This window comes from Bombina bombina, chromosome 3, assembly GCF_027579735.1.
Source record: "Bombina bombina isolate aBomBom1 chromosome 3, aBomBom1.pri, whole genome shotgun sequence".
Classification (NCBI taxonomy): Eukaryota; Metazoa; Chordata; class Amphibia; order Anura; family Bombinatoridae; genus Bombina; species Bombina bombina.
This window is the reverse complement of record NC_069501.1, coordinates 424,219,771-424,242,793: the sequence shown is the minus strand read 5'-3', so window position 1 is coordinate 424,242,793 and position 23,023 is coordinate 424,219,771. Positions and strand designations below refer to the sequence as shown.

The following is a 23,023-nucleotide window of genomic DNA, read 5'->3' as shown; positions in this document are numbered from 1 at the left end:
ATGCTGACAGCGTATTTATTGATGTGCGGCGGACATAATACATTGTATCATGTTCGCTCTCACATTAATCAATTCGCCCCTAAGCCTCAATTTATATAGTATACTCTTTAACAGTGCATAAAAATAAGCTTACAGCTAAATTGTTTATTTTTAGCCTTGTTATCAGCATACAGTTGGGCATATTATAACAGTATACAGCCTTGTTATCAGCATACAGTTGGGCATATTATAACAGTATACAGCCTTGTTATCAGCATACAGTTGGGCATATTATAACAGTATACAGCCTTGTTATCAGCATACCGTTGGGCATATTATAACAGTATACAGCCTTGTTATCAGCATACAGTTGGGCATATTATAACAGTATACAGCCTTGTTATCAGCATACAGTTGGGCATATTATAACAGTATACAGCCTTGTTATCAGCATACAGTTGGGCATATTATAACAGTATACAGCCTTGTTATCAGCATACAGTTGGGCATATTATAACAGTATACAGCCTTGTTATCAGCATACAGTTGGGCATATTATAACAGTATACAGCCTTGTTATCAGCATACCGTTGGGCATATTATAACAGTATACAGCCTTGTTATCAGCATACAGTTGGGCATATTATAACAGTATACAGCCTTGTTATCAGCATACAGTTGGGCATATTATAACAGTATACAGCCTTGTTATCAGCATACAGTTGGGCATATTATAACAGTATACAGCCTTGTTATCAGCATACAGTTCATACAGTTGGGCATATTATAACAGTGTACATGATATTCATTTCCATTATGCAGTGCAGATTGTTCATTATCAGGGAGCAGTTAAACAGCATCATTAAAAAGCAAACAATATTTATTATTAGTATAATTTGATAGTGTAAAATGATCATTATCTGTGTGTACATACTGATCATCAGTGCAGTAGGCTTATTTTAAATGCACAAAACATTGAGTCCATTGAAAAGAATGTGCAATACTCATCTACTTTATAATGTGATTGTTCATTACACATACTGTACATAGCTACTCACTATTATTATTCATTTTAATTTGATCTCAGCAAATAGCATAGCTGCCAACATCTGAAAAAAGAATATTTGGACACTTTGCAGCAGAACAAACAAGTATGCAGGATACTCAATTATTTACCACAAGTGACACTTGTTTCTGTAGCACTACCTACTCTATTCTACTCAAAAACACCATTTTATCAAAACTCTTACTCTTTACGCTAGGTCTTCAGTCGCGCTAACCCAACGTGCACAAATTTAGATTGCGCTTGAGTGAACGTGGTTACCTTCAACTTGAAACGTGCGCAAGTTAGCGCAGGCGTGATATTGGTTATCGAGATCAGCCCTAACACCAGCGCACCACTTGTAATCTGGCCCATATCCTGCAATAATAAGACATTATATTATTGCTAGCAGTATAAACTAAGCAGAGTGATCGTAGCCCAATTGCGGAGTGCCAACATATATAAGTCACCTTGTGCACTAATGTTACAAGTTCATCACTCTGTTTTATTGTTACTGAGGATTATTTATTTTTTACTTTCATGACCCTTTAACAAGTTTGAAGTAACAGGGTGCTGTTAAAGAAAGTGGTTCCCCTTAATGTGTTCTCAATTGCTTATACCAGCTGGAGTATACATGTATAGGGCATTTGCTCCATTAGGCTTATTTCTGTATATATACTAGATACTAATTGAACCTACATCCCATTTTAATGTGCTAAGATTGCAAGGAGAGCAAATATTTGTATCTTTTAACTGTCTATATACACAAAAATCCACATCTCTCTATATATGCAAAGCCCAAATACCACAAGAGAGAGCAATAGAAAATTAACATTTTAGTATCGATTTTTCCCAAACTCCAGTGACAGTGTGATTACAGCTGCTGTCCCTTGTTTACATAGTTTTGCTATATCCAGTACTGCAGTATTAACATTTTAGTATAGACAGTGGTTTTAATGAGCAAAAATGTCTATGTCAAATACCACAATAAAAGAACAATTTGTAAACAATTTAATACACTCCATCAGGTAAAATGGATCACCAGGAACAGATTATTGAGGAAAAAAATCTACAGTACAAATATTTTTTTAACAGAGTAGACATGCGGTAGATAAACTCTCCTTTCTAAACCAAAACCAAAGGTACATTGTCCACTAAAATGTAGTTAAATTTACTGTCCTCAGTGACACACTAGAAATGTTTACAACATCATGTAAAAGGGACATAAAAAGTATGTTACACTAATACATTTGGACTTTTATATTACTCTAAAACACAATGACAACGGAATAGGAAATAGATGATTTTGTGACACATCTTGTTCATTCTAATAAAATGTAGGATTTCAGGCCAACATTCTAACATATGTTCAGCTATTAGAATTTCCAAATTTTACATCACTCTGTTCAAATCTGGCAGAATTAATGTCCCTTTGAATATATGAGCCATTTTTTTCATTATTTGTATAAAAATGAAAGCAATGTAGCCTTTGAATGTTAATTCTGAAATTAGCAGAAGCTATAATTAAAGTGTTAATTCTTTAAATCTGATATCTGAATCAAATACTGAAATGTTATATTAAATATCACTTGAATGCATATGTAATATTTACTATTTGACCTAAATGATACACTTGCAACAGCATATACAACATTAATTTACAGAATTTGTCTCATATCTGACAATGTTTCTTGTCATATTAGTAACATATTTTTTAAAAAAATAATTTTGGCTTGATTTATTGATACTATTGCTACATATAGCAACACTTATATTTTCATGTTTGATGTAGACCATTTTTATGTATAATAGTATTCAAATATGTTATTTTGACTAAGAAATGTGGATGATACATCCTTAAAGGGACAGTCAACCATAGAATTGTTATTGTTTTAAAAGATAGATAATCCCTTTATTACTCATTCCCCAGTTTTGCATAACCAACACAGTTATATTAATGTACTTTTTACCTTTGTGATTACCTTGTATCTAGGAACCTTCTTCCAGCCCCCTGATCACATGACTGTGACTGTTTATTATCTATTGTCTTACATTTAGCATTGTTTTGTGCTAAATCTTAAATAACCCCCTATGCCTGAACACAGTGTTATCTATATAGCCCACGTGTACTTTGTCTCTTTGTGTTGAAAAGAGATTTAAAAAGCATGTGATAAGAGGCAGCCCTCAAAGGCTTAGAAATTAGCATATGAGCCTACCTATGTTTCGTTTAAACTAAGAATACCAAGAGAAAAAAGCAAATTTGATGATAAAAGTAAATTGTTAAGTCAATTAAAATTAAAAGTCCTATCTGAATAATGAAAGTTTAATTTATACTTGACTGTCCCTTTAAAGGGATAGGAAACACAAAAAAAAATGTTTTGTGATTCAGACAGAGAAAACAGTTTTAAAAAAAGTTTCCAATTTACGTCTATTATAAAATTTGCATCGTTCTCATAATATTCTGTGTTGAAGAGATACCTAGGTAGGCATCTGGAGCACTGCATGGTAGGAAATAGTGCTGCCATCTAGTGCTCTTGTAAATGGATAACATTCTAGCAAAACTGCTGCCATATAGTGCTCCAGAAATGGGCTGGCTTCTAAGCATATGTCCCTGCTTTTCAACAAAAGATACCAAGAGTATGAAGAAAAATTGATAATAGAAGTAAATTAGACAGTTGTTTAAAGGGACACTGAACCCAAATGTTTTCTTTCGTGATTCAGATAGAGCATGAAATTTTAAGCAACTTTCTAATTTACTCCTATTATCAAATTTTCTTCATTCTCTTGGTATCTTTATTTGAAATGCAAGAATGTAAGTTTAGATGCCGGCCCATTTTTGGTGAACAACCTGGGTTGTTCTTGCTGATTGGTGGATAAATTCATCCACCAATACAAAATTGCTGTCCATAGTACTGAACAAAAAAAAAGCTTAGATGCCTTCCTTTTCAAATAAAGATAGCAAGAGAACAAAGAAAAATTGATAATAGGAGTAAATTAGAAAGTTGCTTTAAATTGCATACTCTATCTGAATCACAGACGAAAAAAGTTGGGTTCAGTGTCCCTTTAAAATGTCATGCTCTATCTGACACCTGAAAGAAAAAATTGGAGTTTCATATCCCTTTAACTAGAAGGAAGAGGTATAATTCTCTAAGATGGGTTACATCAGGTTTAGAGAACTATCAAATTCACTTTAGAATCTGTCATAAAAACACTTCTGAAAACCTTTCTAGTAAGTGCAATAAAATTACCAATAATCTGCAGAAGAAAACTGACAGGGAAAAAACACATATCTTCCATAATTTATTAAATTAATATATTGCCAGTTCACAAAACTTGGATATTCTAATGCATGTGAAAATGTTGAATTCAAATTATGTTTTAATTCTTCTTCTTCATTTTCTATGGAATTTCTATGTATTAAAAACACAGTTGTTTAATGTTAAATAAGTCACACAAATTGCTAGAATACCAACTAGAATATCAAGTTTTCTTTAACCCCTTAGTGACCAGAGCACTTTTCCATTTTCTGTCCGTTTGGGACCAAGGCTATTTTTACATTTCTGCAGTGTTTGTGTTTAGCTGAAATTTTCCTCTTACTCATTTACTGTACCCACACATATTATATACCGTTTTTCTCGCCATTAAATGGACTTTCTAAAAATACCATTATTTTCATCATATCTTATCATTTACTATAAAAAAAATTATAAAATATGAGGAAAAATGGAAAAAAACACACTTTTTCTAACTTTGAACCCCAAAATCTGTTACATATCTACAACCACCAAAAAACACCCATGCTAAATAGTTTCTAAATTTTGTCCTGAGTTTAGAAATACCCAATGTTTACATGTTCTTTGCTTTTTTTGTAACTTATAGGGCCATAAATACAAGTAGCACTTTGCTATTTTCAAAACATATTTTTTTCAAAATTAGCGCTAGTTACATTGGGACACTGATATCTTTCAGGAATCCCTGAATATCCATTGACATATATATATTTTTTTTTAGAAGACATCCCAAAGTATTGATCTAGGCCCATTTTGGTATATTTCATGCCACCATTTCACCGCCAAATGCGATCAAATACAAAAAATTGTTCACTTTTTCACAAATTTTTTCACAAACTTTCAGTTTCTCACTGAAATTATTTACAAACTGCTTGTGCAATTATGGCATAAATGGTTGTAAATTCTTCTCTGGGATCCCCTTTGTTCAGAAATAGCAGACATGTATGGCTTTGGCATTGCTTTTTGGTAATTAGAAGGCCGCTAAATGCCACTGCGCACCACACGTGTATTATGCCCAGCAGTGAAGGGGTTAATTAGGGAGCATGTAAGGAGCTTTTTGGGGTATTTTTAGCTTTAGTGTAGTGTAGTAGACAACCCCAAGTATTGATCTAGGCCCATTTTGGTATATTTCATGCCACCATTTCACCGCCAAATGCGATCAAATTAAAAAAAACATTACATTTTTCACAATTTTAGGTTTGTCACTGAAATCATTTACAAACAGCTTGTGCAATTATGGCACAAATGGTTGTAAATGCTTCTCTGGGATCCCCTTTGTTCAGAAATAGCAGACATATATGACTTTGGCGTTGCTTTTTGGTAATTAGAATGCTGCTAAATGGCGCTGCGCATCACACGTGTATTATGGCTAGCAGTGAAGGGGTTAATTAGGTAGCTTGTAGGGAGCTTGCAGGGTTAATTTTAGCTTTAGTGTAGAGATCAGCCTCCCACCTGAAACATCAGACCCCCTGATCCCTCCCAAACATCTCTCTTCCCTCCCCTACCCCACAAATGTCCCCGCCATCTTAAGTACTGGCAGAAACTCTGCCAGTACTAAAATAAAAGGAAAATGTGTGCATTTTTGTGCATTTTGTTTTAGCATATTTACATATGCTTCTGTGTAGGATCCCCCTTAGCCCCCAACCTCACTGATCCCCCACCCAACAGCTCTCTAACCCTCCCCCTCTGACTTAATGTGCGCCATCTTGGGTACTGGCAGCTGTCTGCCAGTACCCATTTTAGTGAAAATATGTGTTTTTATTTAAAAAATTTCCTTTTTCTGTAGTGTAGCTTCCCCCCCCCCCCAATACCAACCCCCCACCCCTTCCAGATCGCTTAAATGCTTTATTTTTAAAATGTTTATTTCATTTTTTTAATACACTTACTCTTTACTTTTTTTCTGTAGTGTAGCGGTTCCCACCCGCTCCCGCCCCGTGCACGCGCCCGCCCGCCACCCACCGTGCACGCGCGCGCGCCCGTGCGCGCCCCCGAAGGCTCCGCCCCCGATCCCGCCCCCCTCCACCTTCCAGATCACACCGATGGCCGCCCACCCGCCTCCCAAGTCGGCTCCCACCCACCAACGATACCGGCCATCGATGTCCGGTGCAGAGAGGGCCACAGAGTGGCTCTCTCTGCATCGGATGGCCAGAAAGTGTTATTGCAGGATGCCTCGATGTCGAGGCATCACTGCAATAACCGGAAAGCAGCTGGAAGCGAGCAGGATCGCTTCCAGCTGCTTTCCAGACTGAGGACGTGCAGGGTACGTCCTCAGGCGTTAACTGCCTTTTTTTAGAGGACGTACCCTGCACGTCCTCGGTCATTAAGGGGTTAAGGGAAACACAAAATTATTCTTTCATGATTCAGATAGAGAATACAATTTTAAAAAGTTTCAAGTTTACTTCTATTATCAAATTTGCTTTGTTCTTCGTTCTTCTTTGTTGAAGAGATACTTAGGTAGGTACCATGCCCATGCCTGAAGCACTACATGACAGGAAATAGTTCTGCCATCTAGTGCTCTTGCTAATGTATTACATTGTTGTAAAACTGCTGCAGATACGTGCACGCTCCTTTTACATCCCTGCTTTTCAACAAAGGATAACAAGAAAAAGAAGAAAATATAATAATAGAAGGAAATTAGAAAAATGTTTAAAACTGTATGCTCCATCTGAATCGTGAAAGAAAAAATGTGGGTTTATGTCCTTTTAAATGAATTGAGTAGACACATGAAAAACTCTTCTGGGGTTAACAGCTTGGGTCTCTGGAGGCTGTGCAGCTGGCTATGAGTGCTATTGAGCACCAGGGCTGTGAGTTTTGCAGGGTCATAGGATGTGTACCCAGTCCCGTTTGAGAGTGTAGTCCATTTCCGGGTTTTATTTTTTTATATATACAGTATACAGTACAGTATATATATCAATAGAAAAACATAGTTACAAAGTTAGTGAAGAACTCCCCTATTTGAACTTCCACTTAGAGCACCTTCAGTTTAAAAAGCTTAGTCCTAGCGCCCCTTCGGCTAAGTGCTCGAGAGACAGCCTGAATTTGTTTTTTAGTGCACTGTTATAGAAGTGTGATGTGAGGCATTTGGTGCACCTGCTGTATCCAGCATTCAGATGTTAGGGCATCCTAGGCTTTCACTCGAATGCTATCGTATTAGTTTATCACTTTGAACTGTAATATGAGCACAAAAATAAAAGCACTATTGATTTAACTTGTGCAGTGTTAGCGCACAATATCGCTAACATTTTTTATCTCCACTTGTAATCTAGACCTAGATTAATACATGAAACGTGCCAATTTTCTAATTATGTATTATAAACTGACCACATACTTTCTTGCAAGCACTCCTAAACCTGTTCCATTATTGTTATAACTGACTTATATACAAGTTTCATATCTTACAAGAGTGATCAAAGATCTATTTTAACTTTTATTAAGTTGTTGAATGAATAATCATATTTATTAATGTGAAATTAGCATGCACAAAGATATATATTTATTTAATCCATGTGGACAACCAATATATAGTATTCAAAACGGAGGGGGGGGGTTCGGTGGAGTCAAGTGGTCAAGCTGTTGAATTAAATACATTAACAATCATAAGAGCAAAATGAGCAAACATTGTTTTCTGTTGAGTTTTAATAGCATTGGTGATAGATCTTATTGACAACTATCTTCTAGAAAGTCATTGGTCTTCTAATGGATTGGAATATAGAACCCACAAATGGGCTTGCCACACTTATATGAGTGGGTAACTAAGTTTAGAATTAGGAACAGTGTGTCCCAAGTAACTACACAGTGAATGAGGCTGCAGCCACTGGATGTGTTAATATATGTTATAAAATCTTTGAAGACAAACAACAGTATTGGCGCACATCCAAATGGATGTCTTGTATTTACTGTGGTCATTTTGTTAGCACTCCCACAATATGTGTGCTAATATCTAAAATGTTTTTGTTAGGTGTGCTTAACCAAACCCCCTTGTTGTATTTCATAAAATCGTTGAAGCCACAAAATATTATAATGCCGTGGAAGCCTTTTTAAACCTGGACATACATTGTTAAAAACATTAAGCAGAAATTAATTTAATCTAAATTATAATGTATTACAAGTCAACAAAGCTGCTGGAAACAAGTGGAAAAATAAACTAAAATCGTTAGACATAAACATAAAAATAGATCTAAGATAATCATAAAGTGATCACCATAGCGACAAATAATCAGAACCTTCTGAAAGTGGCATATGCTGTTTATCTGCTTTATTATTTTATGATATACTAAATGCAATAGGTGTTAAGTATTTAAGTGTACAGCTATGCATTAAACAAGGAATTGAAAATGTGTTTCAAATTTAGAAGCCAGCAAGAATGCTGAGAAACCAGAGAAGGGATGTTTTATATATATATATATATATATATATATATATATATATATATATATATATATATATATATATATATATATATATATATATATATATATAAATATATACACAATAGATATGTAGAACTATATGTTAAACACATAGATTAGAATGGAAGTTCTATTTTTCTGGAGATCGATATGCAATGAATACCTCGACACCTGCAGTTTTTGGAAGGAACTGATTTCCAAAAAATGTATATTTAAATATTTATATATTTTCTACATTGAGCTATACTGAGATTGTGAATAACTCTCATCCATTTGTTGTACTTTATTTCCCTTTTAAGATAAATAATTAAATTAAAAAATTAAAAAATTAGTACCCATATAACATTTTATATAATATTTTATAGAAAATCTTGTACATAGTCATAAAATTGAATATATGATCCACTGCAAAAAAAGTGTATAATCCATTATATGTTTAAAATATATTGCAAATGTATTCTACTAAATACGGTATATAATAGCTTGTAAAAGTATAACGTATTGGAAAAAATATCTATTGCACATCATACTCATATATGTGTTTCTGTATAATAGTGTTGTGTGATTTCTTTTGGAAGTGTCCGGTATACTGTTTTTTATTTCAAGTCATAAATAAATTTGAACTTTTTATTTCAACGCTATGGCCCCTATTTATCAAGGTCTGGCGGACTTGATCTGACAGTGCGGATCAGGTCCTCCAGACCTCGCTGAATATGGCGAGCAATACGCTCGCCGTATTCAGCATTGCACCAGAAGCTCACAAGAGCTGCTGGTGCAACACCGGCCCCTGCAGAATCGCGGCCAATGGGCCGCCAGCAGGGGGTGTCAATCAACCCGATCGCACTCGGTCGGGTTGATTTCCGGCGATGTCTGTCTGCCTGCTCAGAGCAGACGGACAGGTTATGGAGCAGCGGTCTTTGTGACCGCTGCTTCATAACTGCTGTTTCTGATGAGCCTGCAGGCTCGCCAGAAACACGGGGCATCAAGCTCCATTTGGAGCTTGATAGATAGGCCCCTATGGATCCTTTTCGCTGCTGAATCAATTAAGAGATCCCTGGCGAATTTGTGATACTGACACGTTGTATAAACTCTGTATTAGTTGGCTATTTATCTCTTATAAGGACTATAATGTTATGATTCTGGTCATTTGCCCTACACCTATAACCATAAAGATGCTCACGATTTGTCCTAATACTAAAAGGGAAGAAAGTTTTGAAAAGGATCATAGAGCAGTGATTGACAAATTCTAAAAGGATGGTTAGCCATAGATCCCAATATACATTCCTAAATAATATGAATTTGTGTGGGTCCCTATGTTTTAAATACAATTACAACTGCTGCCATAAGGAGAGGATACTAAAATAAGGATTCTATTAATCAGAGGGGAAGTGTGGTGAGACTCATGGGGATGGTGGAGTAAGTAGTAAGAACTACAAGAGTGGAGTGGTGAAGATGAGAAGAGGGAAAAGGCAGAATGAAGAAGAATTAAGAGCGATTGGTGAAAGGCAGGAAAATAAAAGTGTAAGGAAAGTTGTAGATCAGCTGATAGTAAAAGTAAAAAAAACCCAGTGACAAAGCATTTATAGGCAGTCATATAATCACAGGGCATTTGTGTGAATCTGTAACTGTGGGATTTGCCCCTGTTATTATCTTAGATTTTGTAGAGTTTTTGGTAGTTATTAGTAAGTAGGAGGAATTCATTTTATATTATAAAACATGCACTTAAGAAGCCATAGGTCATTTTTAATGAAATTATTATTTTGTTTTTTGACAATTAAAATTGTAGCAGCATAAAAACAAGCAAGACATTTCTAGTACATACTCACCCAAACAAATTCAGTCATTGTATGGATTTTTTGGCTTCACCAAAACAGATGGAAACCAATGATCACAAAACCACAACTTTCATGGCACCCATAAATAATTGCTGGGATCATGAAATGCCATTTCCAATTCCAAAACAATTGACACAATTCCTCTTTCAAACCACCCAATTCCCATGTGGACTTATTAGAAAATGTAATACATACTATAAAAAACACCTTTCTAGTATATATTAATGTCCATCTTGTATGTCCGGTATTGGCATTGATTCTGATAACCCAGCTTATTTGAATGTTGCTTAGCGCACAGAGAAACTGAATCAGAAACATTGTAGCCTCTTATGTTCAGGTGATGCTTTTATAATTAAAATAAAGATAAACTAGACTTAAAGTGATATGAAACCCATTTTTTTTCTTTCATGATTCAGAAGCATGCAATTTTAAACAATTTACTTCTATTATCAATTTTCCTTTGTTCTCCTGGTATCTTTGGGTAAAAAGCAGAGACATAAACACAGGAGCTGCCAATTTCTGGAGCACTATAAAGTGGCAGCTTTGCAAGAATGTTTTCCATTTGCAAGAGCACTAGATGGCAGCACTATTTCCTGTCATATAGTGCTCCAGACACCTACCTTGGTATCTCTTCACTAAAGAATATCATGGGAACGGAGCAAATTTGATGATAGAAGTACATTTTTAAAATTGTATGCTTTGTCTGAATCACAAAAGAGAGTTTTGGGGTTTCATATCCCTTTAAATAAAAGTGACTATATGTAATCACAGGCAGCATCTTGTAAAGGCAAAATATAGACTGGCATACAAATATGTCTATGGTTTTTATCTCACATCCTCCCTTTTTGTACCTTTCTATATAAGGTTAATGGACTAATCATCACCACATGTGTTGTTTCTCTAATTTAAGTTAATGACACACTGTGTAATGTACAAACAGATCTACCTAACTCCCAAGATATAATATAAAAAGTCACCTTCATCTCTCTTCAACTGCTATCTAATCAAGGGCACAGGTATAAGAAAGGCACACACAAAGAAAAAGCATAATTATAATCTGTTGTTTTACTACAGAGCTATCTCCTCTAATTGATTTTGTGTGTCTGTAAGCAGCTTAGTGAAAAGGAAAATGCATTTATACTCCTGAGGGACTGTCATTAAATGTCATTGTACAAGAAAGAAAATCTACCTGAAAGAAATAAATGAAGGGTTCTGTGGCTACAGCAGCATTCTATGTAGAAGGAACATAATGGAAAACTTACCCAAGAGTTGTCATGGTAACAATAGTATACCAAAAGGATGCAGGGATGCTAGTGAACTTGCTAGACGATGACCCTTTCTCAGCATAAAACATCACAGTGGCAAAGATAATGATTGCCATGGTCAAGGAGAAGAGAAGGAATCCAAGTTCAGAGGCACAACTCTTCAGGGTGTATCCGAGGATCCTTAAGCCCTGAGAGTGACGGGAAAACTTGAAGATTCTGAAGACCCGGAAAACACGCAGGGTGACAAAAGCTCCACTTACATCCTCATTATTTGTCATTACCAAGCCAATGTAGTATGGCATGATTGCTACTACATCAATGATGCTCATGACGCTACGCATGAACCTGTAGCGACTTGGGGCAGCAAAGAGTCTCAAGAGGTACTCAACCGTGAAAATCATGACACAGGCAGTGTCCAAGCAAAAGAAGGCTACAGAAAATCTTTCACCACAGGGAAGCTCCTTATTTCCAGGTACAGTGCCACAGGGAACAGTCTCAACCACATTGGTGATGACCGACACTGCAATAAAGAAGCCAGTTACATAGTAGAATACTAAGGCTAAAGTGCTGGTATGGGGATTTTCAAAGGCTCGCCACATAGTTTGACGTAAATTAAGGGAGGGCATGGCTTCTTGACTGTTCTCAAATTCATTGTCATCCATCAATCTCTCAGCATTTTCTCTTTTTCTGTCTTTGTATTCTTCATAGCAGCAATCCCCAATTATCTCAGGCAGAATACCATAGAAAGACAGTTCTTCATCATATGAAGAGATGCATTCATACCTAGGATAGTGAAGCTTGCCAGTTCTGTAAAAGTTCAAGATGCTTCTAAATACTTCTGGGTCACGGTCGAAAAAGTACTCCTTGGTTTCCTCATTAAAGAAAAAGTCTTTTTCTGTGCTCCCAAGTAGAGTGTCCGGATACCTCTCCAAGGTAGTTCTCCAAGTCTGGAATCGTCTACCACTTACATTGAGAATAATCAGCTCATCTTGTTTTTTGTTCTTATCAGCTGGTGCTAGTGGCATGGGGCAGTTGGCCACAGGCATCCACCCGATGGCAGCTGCCCTGGCAAAGGGCAGCCATGCTGCAACCCCAGAAGCCATGAGGGGCCCAGGTCCGGTAGGATCAAGTGCTTTTAATACCAGTTTGACTTCAAATCAAGACCATCTGCAAAGAAAAAAAAAGAATCAGTGTCACAAAGCAACACATACATGGGAGCAAATATACAATTTATAAAAGGAGTTTTGCTGCTAAGGACACATCACAAGATATAGAATAAAACCATCAGAGTCAACAATTCCTTAACTCAACAAAAAACATTCAGTGAATAAACTTTAACACTATTGATTTATTCAATCCATCTCTATGGGTCAAAGATGACATCTATATATTTTTAAATATTCTAGTATTGACTTAACATCTCTTTTTCAAGTAAAAAAAAATGCTCTATGAAACTTTAACCTTGAGCCTGGCAATAAGCCATTCAATAAGAAAAATATTTTTATAGCAACATGGAATTGCATGTATCCATTAATTTAATATATGGTAACATAATGTTGTTTGTGTGTTTATGTATATACATACACAGAGTCTTACATATATATTATACATATGTAAGCATATATTTATACAAGCCACCAGGGACATAATAGTGACCAGGAAAAGCTTTAATAAATACTCTGTCTTGTCACATGTACCATCTATGTCATCTAGGTGGAAAAATGGTCATAATTTAAGAGAGGGGCAGTGCTTTTTGAATGGAGAGTCCGTATTTTGAATAGGTTGATGATCACCATGGACAATGGCAATCGCCTATTCCAATGGAAAGTAGGAAAGTTTTTCAGAAGGTGGTTATGATTTAATATACCCCTATGCTTTACTTAGAGGTGGACAAGATCCCTTACTTGTGTTTACTTTTCATTTAACATGCGGATGATCACAGTAGTATTGTGTTTTACCTGATTTACTGGGTAACAAAGACTTATTTATAAAGGAAATGGGTCTTTTTCAGTGCCCTCATCTCCCCCATGAAGTACACAAAGGCACATGAGACTCTATTTTGAAACGGATGATTTGGTAATCATCTACCTAATGTATTTATTTTATGTGTGTAAGGTCAGGTTAATAAAAAGCATCTATTCCTAAAACAAAGCATGAACCATGCCTATAATCATATGGGGATCCCCCTTTTATATAAAGGATCTCAAGTTTTTTTTAAGTAGCAGCTGTTTGTTACAGAAATTGCAATCTGCCATCCCTATCATCAATGTGTGGCAACTAACGACTCTTTTGAGTATCAGATGATTCTTATGGCAAAAGCAACCAACTAATATATCTGTATTTAGTAAATCTGTACTTAAAAAAAGAAAAAAACAACAACCCCCCCCCCACCATAGTTTTATTTTAAGTTAGTGATCTTGGAATTGTCCAGCTGTTTCATGTATATGGCAAATACCACAGCATAGACAGGTTAATTTTTGATGGTTAGTTCAAATTCACCTAAAACCCATCCTGATAAATTAACCTGATTAAGTCAATAAAGATTTCTAAACATTCTTTCTTATTCAAAGAATGTGAGGAGGATTGGGGAAAAAAAATGATTTTTGGCAATTTGGTGGGTTAGATGTTTGAGATAATTGAGGGATAAGATGGAGGTTGCATGGATGGTTAGAATTAGTGAAGATTAACAAAGGAGGTAAAGTATGAAACTGTTACCTTCATGGAGTAATCATGTGAGGGTGTTGACAGATAAATGGATTTGATTTGAGAAACAATTATTATGGTAGTACAGATGTAAGATTGAGGAGTTTGAAGTGAAGTTTAATTGCAGTTGGAAAGACTGGGTCAGCCACAGTGAAGGCTCTCCAATAAACTTTGTCCTACCATTTAAAATGCTTCATAAAAATAATATGATTTCTGATCTTTCTATCTTATTTTGAAACACAATGGGGATTTTTCATACCCATACAGGCTATTAGCATTTTACAGCAAATTAATACTTTACAAAAAAAAAAAAAAAAAACAGTTATGCAATTCTTATAACCACTTTCCATATTCTCTCTCCCATCCTCTCCTATGTTAGAATTTTATTACAAGACCAGAGACTCCTATTTTTGCATTAGTCTTTCTTTACTACTCAATGCAGCCTTTTAAAGTACAATAACATTAAGATAAATAACATAAAACATAATAAGAAGCTAACAGAAGCTTTTTATAATGAGAGAAAAAACAGCCAATCAGCACAGAGAACAGGTTATAAATAAAGTACACAGTAAACACTCTTCCTCTTTCTTTTGCTGCTCAAAACAGATAAGTTGTGTTTATATACATGTTCATTGACCTTGTATATTTTGCTTATTTACATACATACTTATTTTTAAAATTTTGTAGCCTTAAATAAAGTGACATTGTAAAACCCTTTTTCTGAACGTTTTACCTACCATTTACTATCTCTTCACAATGTCGTTTTTCATTTCATTTTTTTCTATGTCTCTCTCTACAAATAGGCTAATTTGGCATTGCGCTTTTCTATAGTCACATAGTCCGGTTTTTATTTTACCTATCCCCTTGTGTTTGTGTGACTTTTGTCTCCTCTCCCTTCCTGCTCCTGTCTCGGCAGCTCCGACGCCATTTTGTGGGCCGTTCCTCTCCCTCCCGCCCGCCCATCCATGCTGACGTGTTATTTACCTCAGTCAGCCTGACACAGCTGCCTTGGTGGTCGAGTTGTAACATTGTTTAGCCGTTACACTCGACATTTTCTGCACTCAACAATAAATTCCCCCTTTTACAGGCTTGTATTGCCATCTACTGGCTTTCATTATATACATCTTTACCAACTTTTATTTACTTCAGGGAATTGCTCAATTTTGAAATAACTTTTTACCTCATAATAATTTAAGTTTAAGCCAATATTGTTACTGATCATAATACTTTTTTCTGAAAAAATATTTATACTGAAAAAATATTTATATTCTATTCATCTATATTAATTTATATATATTTTATTAAGGGAGCTAATTTAATTATTTTTTACTTACTTTTATTTTGGTTCAGACATATTTAATCCCAAAAAATATAATGTCTGAATTGCAAGCAGACTCATCTCCCTTAACATTACAAACTGTACAAAAGATGATAGACTCTTCCATGAATAGTTTGTTTGATAAAATGTCCTCATTGATGGGAGGAAAACAGAAAAAGACTTCTTTAAAAAGAAAAAACCCATCAATTGCCTATAAAGCAAGCAAAAAACTTATTGAAAAATCTCGACAGCTTTTAGCTGACCCTATTGTTCCTCACAGCAAAGGAAGGAAAACCGCTGTTAATAGAACCCTGCACCCCGAGGGTAACCAAACGGGGGATACTTACATATGCAAAAAATTAAAATATAATAATAAAGAAGTTTCAGATAATCCATCTTCAGAATCAGAAAATTCAGATGGTGATGAATACACAGATATAAATTCTGATAATTTTAATGATTCGGATAACTCCGACGGCCCCCCAGCGGCCAAGAAACAGAAAAAGAAACTTAAAAAATTTTATGATGTTAGTGAGGACGAGGAAGATTTTGTTGATTGCCTGGGTAACCCCAGATTCAAACCAGATGAATTACACCATCCCCGGTCAGCCGAGTGGTGTCCCCCTATAGACTTAGCCAAATTTATTGATTATCAATTACGTAAGCCCCTGAAGAAACAAACCCGTAACAAGATGAAGGCCGAATGCCCTCGCCCCCTCTTACCTAAAAATGCATCTATCACCCCAGAAGTTGACCCCAAGATTTTAAAATTTATCGGCTCCCCTGGATATAAATTGAAAAAAGGGGTGGACAGATCCTGGAAAATTTGCCAGGACAAACTTCTGGACTCTGTTGGCCCTCTGACTAAATTATTTGAACTGTCCGAACAAGGAATAGCTGAGAATTGTCCTTTGGATCCTTTCGTAGTCAGGGAATGGGTCCAAAGACTGCTTTGCTTTATCGGAAATACCAATTGTGCCATGTCTGGGGAAAGACGTCGGAACATCCTAAGAAAAATAGACCCCAAAATTTCGGATTTTTCCTCAAGCAATATTGCTTCCGACAAAAATGGTCTTTTATTCGGTGATTTATACCTTAAAGATCTTAACCAATACGTAAACACTTTTTCCAATTTGAATAAAGTAAAAACATCAGTGAAGAAAATTTTCTACCCCCAAAATTTCTCCGACAGGGCCGGGAGAGGCAGAGGCCGCTTTCCCGGCCGTCAATCCTATTTATCAAGGTCTCACTACTTTCCCCATCAAAACCAATTCCACCAACAATACCAGTCTCAATACCAAAGAGGTTACTCAGAGCCATCTACCTCCTCTTTTTTCCCGTCAAGAGGTCGCCCTTGGACCCAGAGAGGTTTCAGGACCAGAGCCAGAGCTAGACAAGCTCCTGGTAAGTTCTTTATCTCCTCCTCTTCCTTTTTTCCCAGAAAAAATTGGTGGCAGACTCGCCCTGTTTGCCCAAAATTGGGCTTCAATTACTTCAGATCCTTGGGTCTTACAAACAGTTTCAGGCATTCTTATAGAATTTATATCTCCCCCAATCCAAGGCTCTCTTCCTCATCCCATTCACTTTTCTCGAGAAGACGCTCTTTTGGTCAAAATGGAAATCTCAACCCTTTTTTCCAAAAAAGCGATTCTTCCAGTTTTCCAACCCCAAGACTTTTACCTGAGCAATTTGTTTCTAGTAAAAAAGAAAAACAATCAGTTCAGGCCAGTCATAAATCTGAAGACTCTAAATACTTACGTTGTATACCACCATTTCAAAATGGAAGGAATACACTTACTAAGAGAGTGTTTAAGAGAAAACGACTGGTTGGTTCGCCTGGACCTCACAGACGCCTACCTAACTGTTCCAATTGCTCAAGAACATTGGAAATATCTGACATTCCGCTGGGAAGACCAATTTTGGAACTTTACTTGTCTTCCTTTCGGCCTGTCCTCCGCCCCTTGGATTTTCACCAAGTTACTCAAACCTGTAGTGGCCTGGTTGAGACTCCGAGGTATTCGTCTAATAATTTACTTAGACGACATTTTATTGATGGACCAAGACTTTCATTCCCTTCAGAATCATTTAACCTCTACAATTTCCTTACTAGAATCCTTAGGCTTCATAGTGAACAAACAGAAGTCGGTTCTTTACCCTACAAAATCCTTAATTTTCTTAGGATTTCAGATCGACACTATACTTTCCTCTCTCAGTCTTCCATCAGACAAAGTGAAGAACATCAAAAAAGAAATTTCAAGAACCCTATCAAAAGATTCAGTCCCCATCAGAACTATAGCCAGAATAGTAGGTTTACTATCATCCTCTATTCAGGCTGTTTTTCCTGCCCCCTTACACTACCGAGAACTTCAAAGATTGAAAATTCTTCATTTGAGGAAGGGGTTTTCCTATTCTCATTTGATTCCTTTGTCTACAGAAGCCAAAGAAGAACTTTCTTGGTGGCTTTCTCATTTGGAAGCCTGGAATGGACGAGCCATTTTTGGCAGAACTCCAGATTTTGTAATAGAATCAGACGCCAGTCTTTCAGGCTGGGGTGCGCGTTGTGGTCCTTCCATCACGGGTGGCAAATGGACATTGGAGGAGAAACATTTCCATATCAATTGTTTGGAATTATTGGCTGGCTCGTTTGCAGTCAAAAGTTTTGCCAAATTTTCTTCTCCAGTTTCTATTCTCCTACGTATGGACAATATTTCAGCGGTGCAGTATCTCAATCGTTTGGGAGGCACCAAATCGAGAGATTTGTCCAACATAACCAAAGAGTTCATTCATCTTTGTTTAGACAGGAATATTTCCATCAGAGCGGAATATATTCCAGGACAATCGAACACAGCTGCAGACTGGGGATCTCGTTATTTAACAGATTCCAGCGATTGGAGATTAGACAGGAAAGTTTTTCTATCCCTTCAATCTCTCAGAGGTCCCTTTTGCTTGGACCTTTTTGCGTCCAGGACCAATTTCCAGATTTCTCCATATTTCAGCTGGCGCCCGGATCCAGAAGCTGCGGCCATAGATGCTTTCCTTCATCCATGGCCTCCCCAGAAAGCTTATGCTTTTCCTCCCTTTTCAATGATCCCGAGGACAATTTCAATGGTGCGCAGGGATCTCCTTTGCCTGACAATAGTGACTCCATTTTGGCCAACCCAATCATGGTACCCCTCCCTTCTGGAGATGACCATCAATCTTCCAATTCTTTTTCCCCCGCTTCCTCACCTGTTAGTCAACCCAGAGGGCAATTATCACAGTCTAATTCTCCAAGGGTCTCTTCTCCTGATAGCTTGGACAATATCAGGGGACCCTGGTCTCTCCGAGGACTTTCGGAGGGAGCTAAGTCCCTCATTCAAGATTCCTGGGCCCCAGGTACCCGCAAATGTTATTTTGCCGCATGGTCAAAGTGGTCTGGCTGGTGCCTGCGCAGGGACTTGGATCCCGTTTCTTCTGATTTAAATGACATTATTAATTACCTTTCACACCTTTTTGAATCAGGTCTGGCTTACAGAACCATTAATGTTCATAGGTCAGCCATTTCGGCTAGACATAATTTAATTAATAACCTCCCTGTCGGCAAACATCCCTTAGTTTGTAGAATTCTTAAAGCCATTAGATTAAAACGTCCTCCTGTTCCCAAACACCAATTTTTCTGGGATGTAGACCTAATTTTCTCCCTTTTCAAATCTTGGCCTGAAAATAATTCATTATCTCTCAAACAACTTTCTGCTAAACTTGCTACTCTTCTTTGTCTAATTTCTTTCAGAAGGGTATCCGATGTGAAAGCTTTAGATTGGAATTCTAAACGTTTCTCTCCTGAAGGAGTTACTTTCTATCTTTCTCGAAGAACTAAAACTCTGTCTACATCTATTTTCTACCCTTATCTTCCTTCTGAACCTTCTCTATGTGTGGTTGAATGCCTAAAATCATATGAATCTAGAACATTATCTTTTAGGAAACCTGACCTTAGCCAACTTTTAATCTCTTTTGTTCCTCCTCACGCTCCCATCACTTCTACTTCTATTGCCAGGTGGGTTAAATGGGTCATGAAAGAGGCCGGTATTAACATTTCTTTTACTGCTCATTCTGTCAGAGGCTCTGCGGCTTCAAAAGCCTTTTTAAAAGCGGCTCCTCTTCAACAAATTTTACTTGCAGCAGACTGGTCTTCTGATTCTATTTTTAAACAATTTTATTTCAGACCCATTCAACATGCCTCTCTTAATTTATTTTCTTAATTTATTTTCTTAATATGCTTTAAACTTGCAAAAATAGGAGTCTCTGGTCTTGTAATAAAATTCCGATTATCCTAATATCTTGAAGGTATAATCTAGATTTTATTAAAGACACAGAGACGAGTATTTTCCCTCCTCAGAAAGAATTATGTTTTTTCTCCCACCCTATTTTATTACGATATGTTATTAATATTTTTTGTCTTTAACAGTATCCATGTAATTTCAATCCATGTTCACCGTATGGATCATTCCCTACAACTCGGAAGTGTCATCCTTCAACAACCGAATTCTGGACATCCTTTTGGTCTTCGATCAAGTTCTACTGTTCATGGAACTCATTTCATCAATTCTACAGGAAAATGACTTTTGTTATACTTTGTTGTTTTGGACTTTTTGGTTTCTTCATGATGCTTAATATTCTTTTCTTTTTGAGCATCGACTAGAAAGAGGAAGAGTGTTTACTGTGTACTTTATTTATAACCTGTTCTCTGTGCTGATTGGCTGTTTTTTCTCTCATTATAAAAAGCTTCTGTTAGCTTCTTATTATGTTTTATGTTATTTATCTTAATGTTATTGTACTTTAAAAGGCTGCATTGAGTAGTAAAGAAAGACTAATGCAAAAATACTCGTCTCTGTGTCTTTAATAAAATCTAGATTATACCTTCAAGATATTAGGATAATCGGAATTGTGAGCAGCTCCATAAATTGATACTAATGGTTTAGTGATTGCAAGGCACTAGGGTTGATAACCCAACCTGTGATACCATTGCACTATAATATACAACACAGTAAAAGTTTCCCAGGCATGAGCTAAATCAGAAGTGTAATAAACTGTGGCAGCTCTTAATGTTGCGTTCTTAAATTCAATTAAGCAAATCATGTGCTACCAGCCTAAAATAGGTCACTGCTCCTACCCAGAAGTTTTATTATGTCCCTTCCGGTTTAGGTTAGCACAGGAAATTCAGCTACAGGAAGAGAGTGCAAGTCAGTTCCTTGTCAGCTATCACTATCAGTGATTTTATTACCCTGTTTATATGAATACTCAGAGGTGTAATAACAGTAGCATGGCATGGAGAGACCTAGGGCTAGATTTATCAAAGCTGAGGCGTACAGGGGCACGTATACGCGCCCCTGTACGCCTCAGCTCGCCTGTGGAGGGGCGAAATTACCCGCAAGTAATCAAGATTGCACGAGTGCAATTTTGCGCTTGCGTGCAATCCCGCCCCCTGCCCGCGCACAACCAATCACGCGCGGGCAGGAGCTGTCAATCTCCTCAGTCGGACTCGACCGCGGAGATTGAATTTCGCCACCTTAGAGGTGGCGAAAAGGTTAAGGAAGCGGTGGTCTGGTGACTACTGCTTGATAAATTACGGCAAGCAAGTTCTTGTGAGAACTTTCAGCCGTAGGGCTTTGGTAAATTGAGCCCTAATTCTTATGCCTGTGTGTTTTTTCAGCCCCACTGCAATTTTTTTTAACAAGTTTTTGGAAATTCCATTACTTTTGCAATATTTTTCTTGGGATTGCTGGAAGTTGTATGTATCAGACAATTGCTACAGTGGTAGCATCAGGAACAGTGATGGCAGCATGAACTTTAAAGAAGCAATCAGTTAGTAAATATATAGGAGACTTCTAACTGTTGATTTGTTTTTTTGTTTTCCAACCACAGCACTGCACCTTCAGTGATCTGTAATAGAGAGTGATGCCTGCAGTGTAAATTGTCAGGGTATGTAGCGATTCCCTAATATAGAGGGAAACTAATGGTTAGCAGTTTAATAAAAATGTCTAATTGTTTTGTTTGATTCTCAAATTACCTACATATATTGTCCCATAAAACATATCGCCCTCACACATCTTTGTTATAGGGTGCAATAGCAAGAGGGAAAAAATGAGGGTGAGAGCGGGGTAGAGATTGCAAAATTGAAAGAAGATCAGTAAGAGACAGAGGGGATTGATAGAAACAAAAGGGTTAGGAGAGAGAAAGGGAAAAAGAGAAAGACAGAAAATGGAATAGAGTAAGGTAGACAAAAAAGAGAGGCAGAAAATAACATAAGGGATGAAATTACCTATTCGTTCATCCATAAGGAAAAATCTCCACACAGTCCAACCAGTTAGAATCCAATAAACAGACAGACACTAAACTGGAGAAAGATTGGTCACGGGCGTATTTATTAACAATGAACTGATTAGGCGCTTTTTACTAGCTGACTAAGGGCCACATTACGAGAGGAGAGCAACCCGAGCGATAAGTGGAATATCTCAATCGCTTGCGCTCGTTATGTTTATTGCTGGTATTAAAAGTTGAAAGTAAACATGATCGCTTAAAGGGACGGTCAAGTCCAAAAAAAATTTCATGTTTTAAATAGGGCATGCAATTTTAAACAACTTCCCAATTTACTTTTTTCACCAATTTTGCTTTGTTCTCTTGGTATTCTTAGTTGAAAGCTAAAACTAGGAGGTTCATATGCTAATTTCTTAGACCTTGAAGACTGCCTCTAATCTGAATACATTTTGACCACTAGAGGGCATTAGTTCACATGTTTCATATAGATAACATTGAGCTCATGCACGTAAAGTGACCTAGGAGTGTGCACTGATTGGCTAAACTGCATGTCTGTCAAAAGAACTGAAATAAGGGGGCAGTCAGCAGAAGCTTAGATACAAGATAATTACGGAGGTAAAACGTGTATTATTATAACTGTGTTGGTTATGCAAAACTGGGGAATGGGTAATAAAGGGATTATCTTTCTTTTTAAACAACAAAAATTCTGGTGTTGACTGTCCCTTTAAGCGCAACCGCCATTTATGCTAGAATGATTATGGCGTCCTCAGAACTCTGGTTAACTACTTTGCAAAACAAAAAGTTGCACATAACCCATCAAAAATACATTACAAATTACAGTTACACGTATAAGAACACCATCTAATTAAAATTATTCAAAAGAAATAT

The 23,023-nt window shown here is 36.8% G+C and overlaps 1 protein-coding gene across 2 annotated transcripts in view; it reads right to left on the bottom strand.

Annotated features, from left to right (window-relative positions):
- The window catches only part of KCND3 (potassium voltage-gated channel subfamily D member 3), a 587,344-nt gene extending 574,421 nt beyond the window's left edge, over positions 1–12,923 (bottom strand). For both annotated transcript variants that reach the window (XM_053706631.1, XM_053706632.1), the window contains exon 1: positions 11,818–12,923. In XM_053706631.1, coding sequence (XP_053562606.1) covers positions 11,818–12,923 — 1,106 coding nt within the window. The remainder of the gene's footprint in view (positions 1–11,817) is intronic.
- Between the last annotated feature and the right edge of the window lie 10,100 nt (positions 12,924–23,023).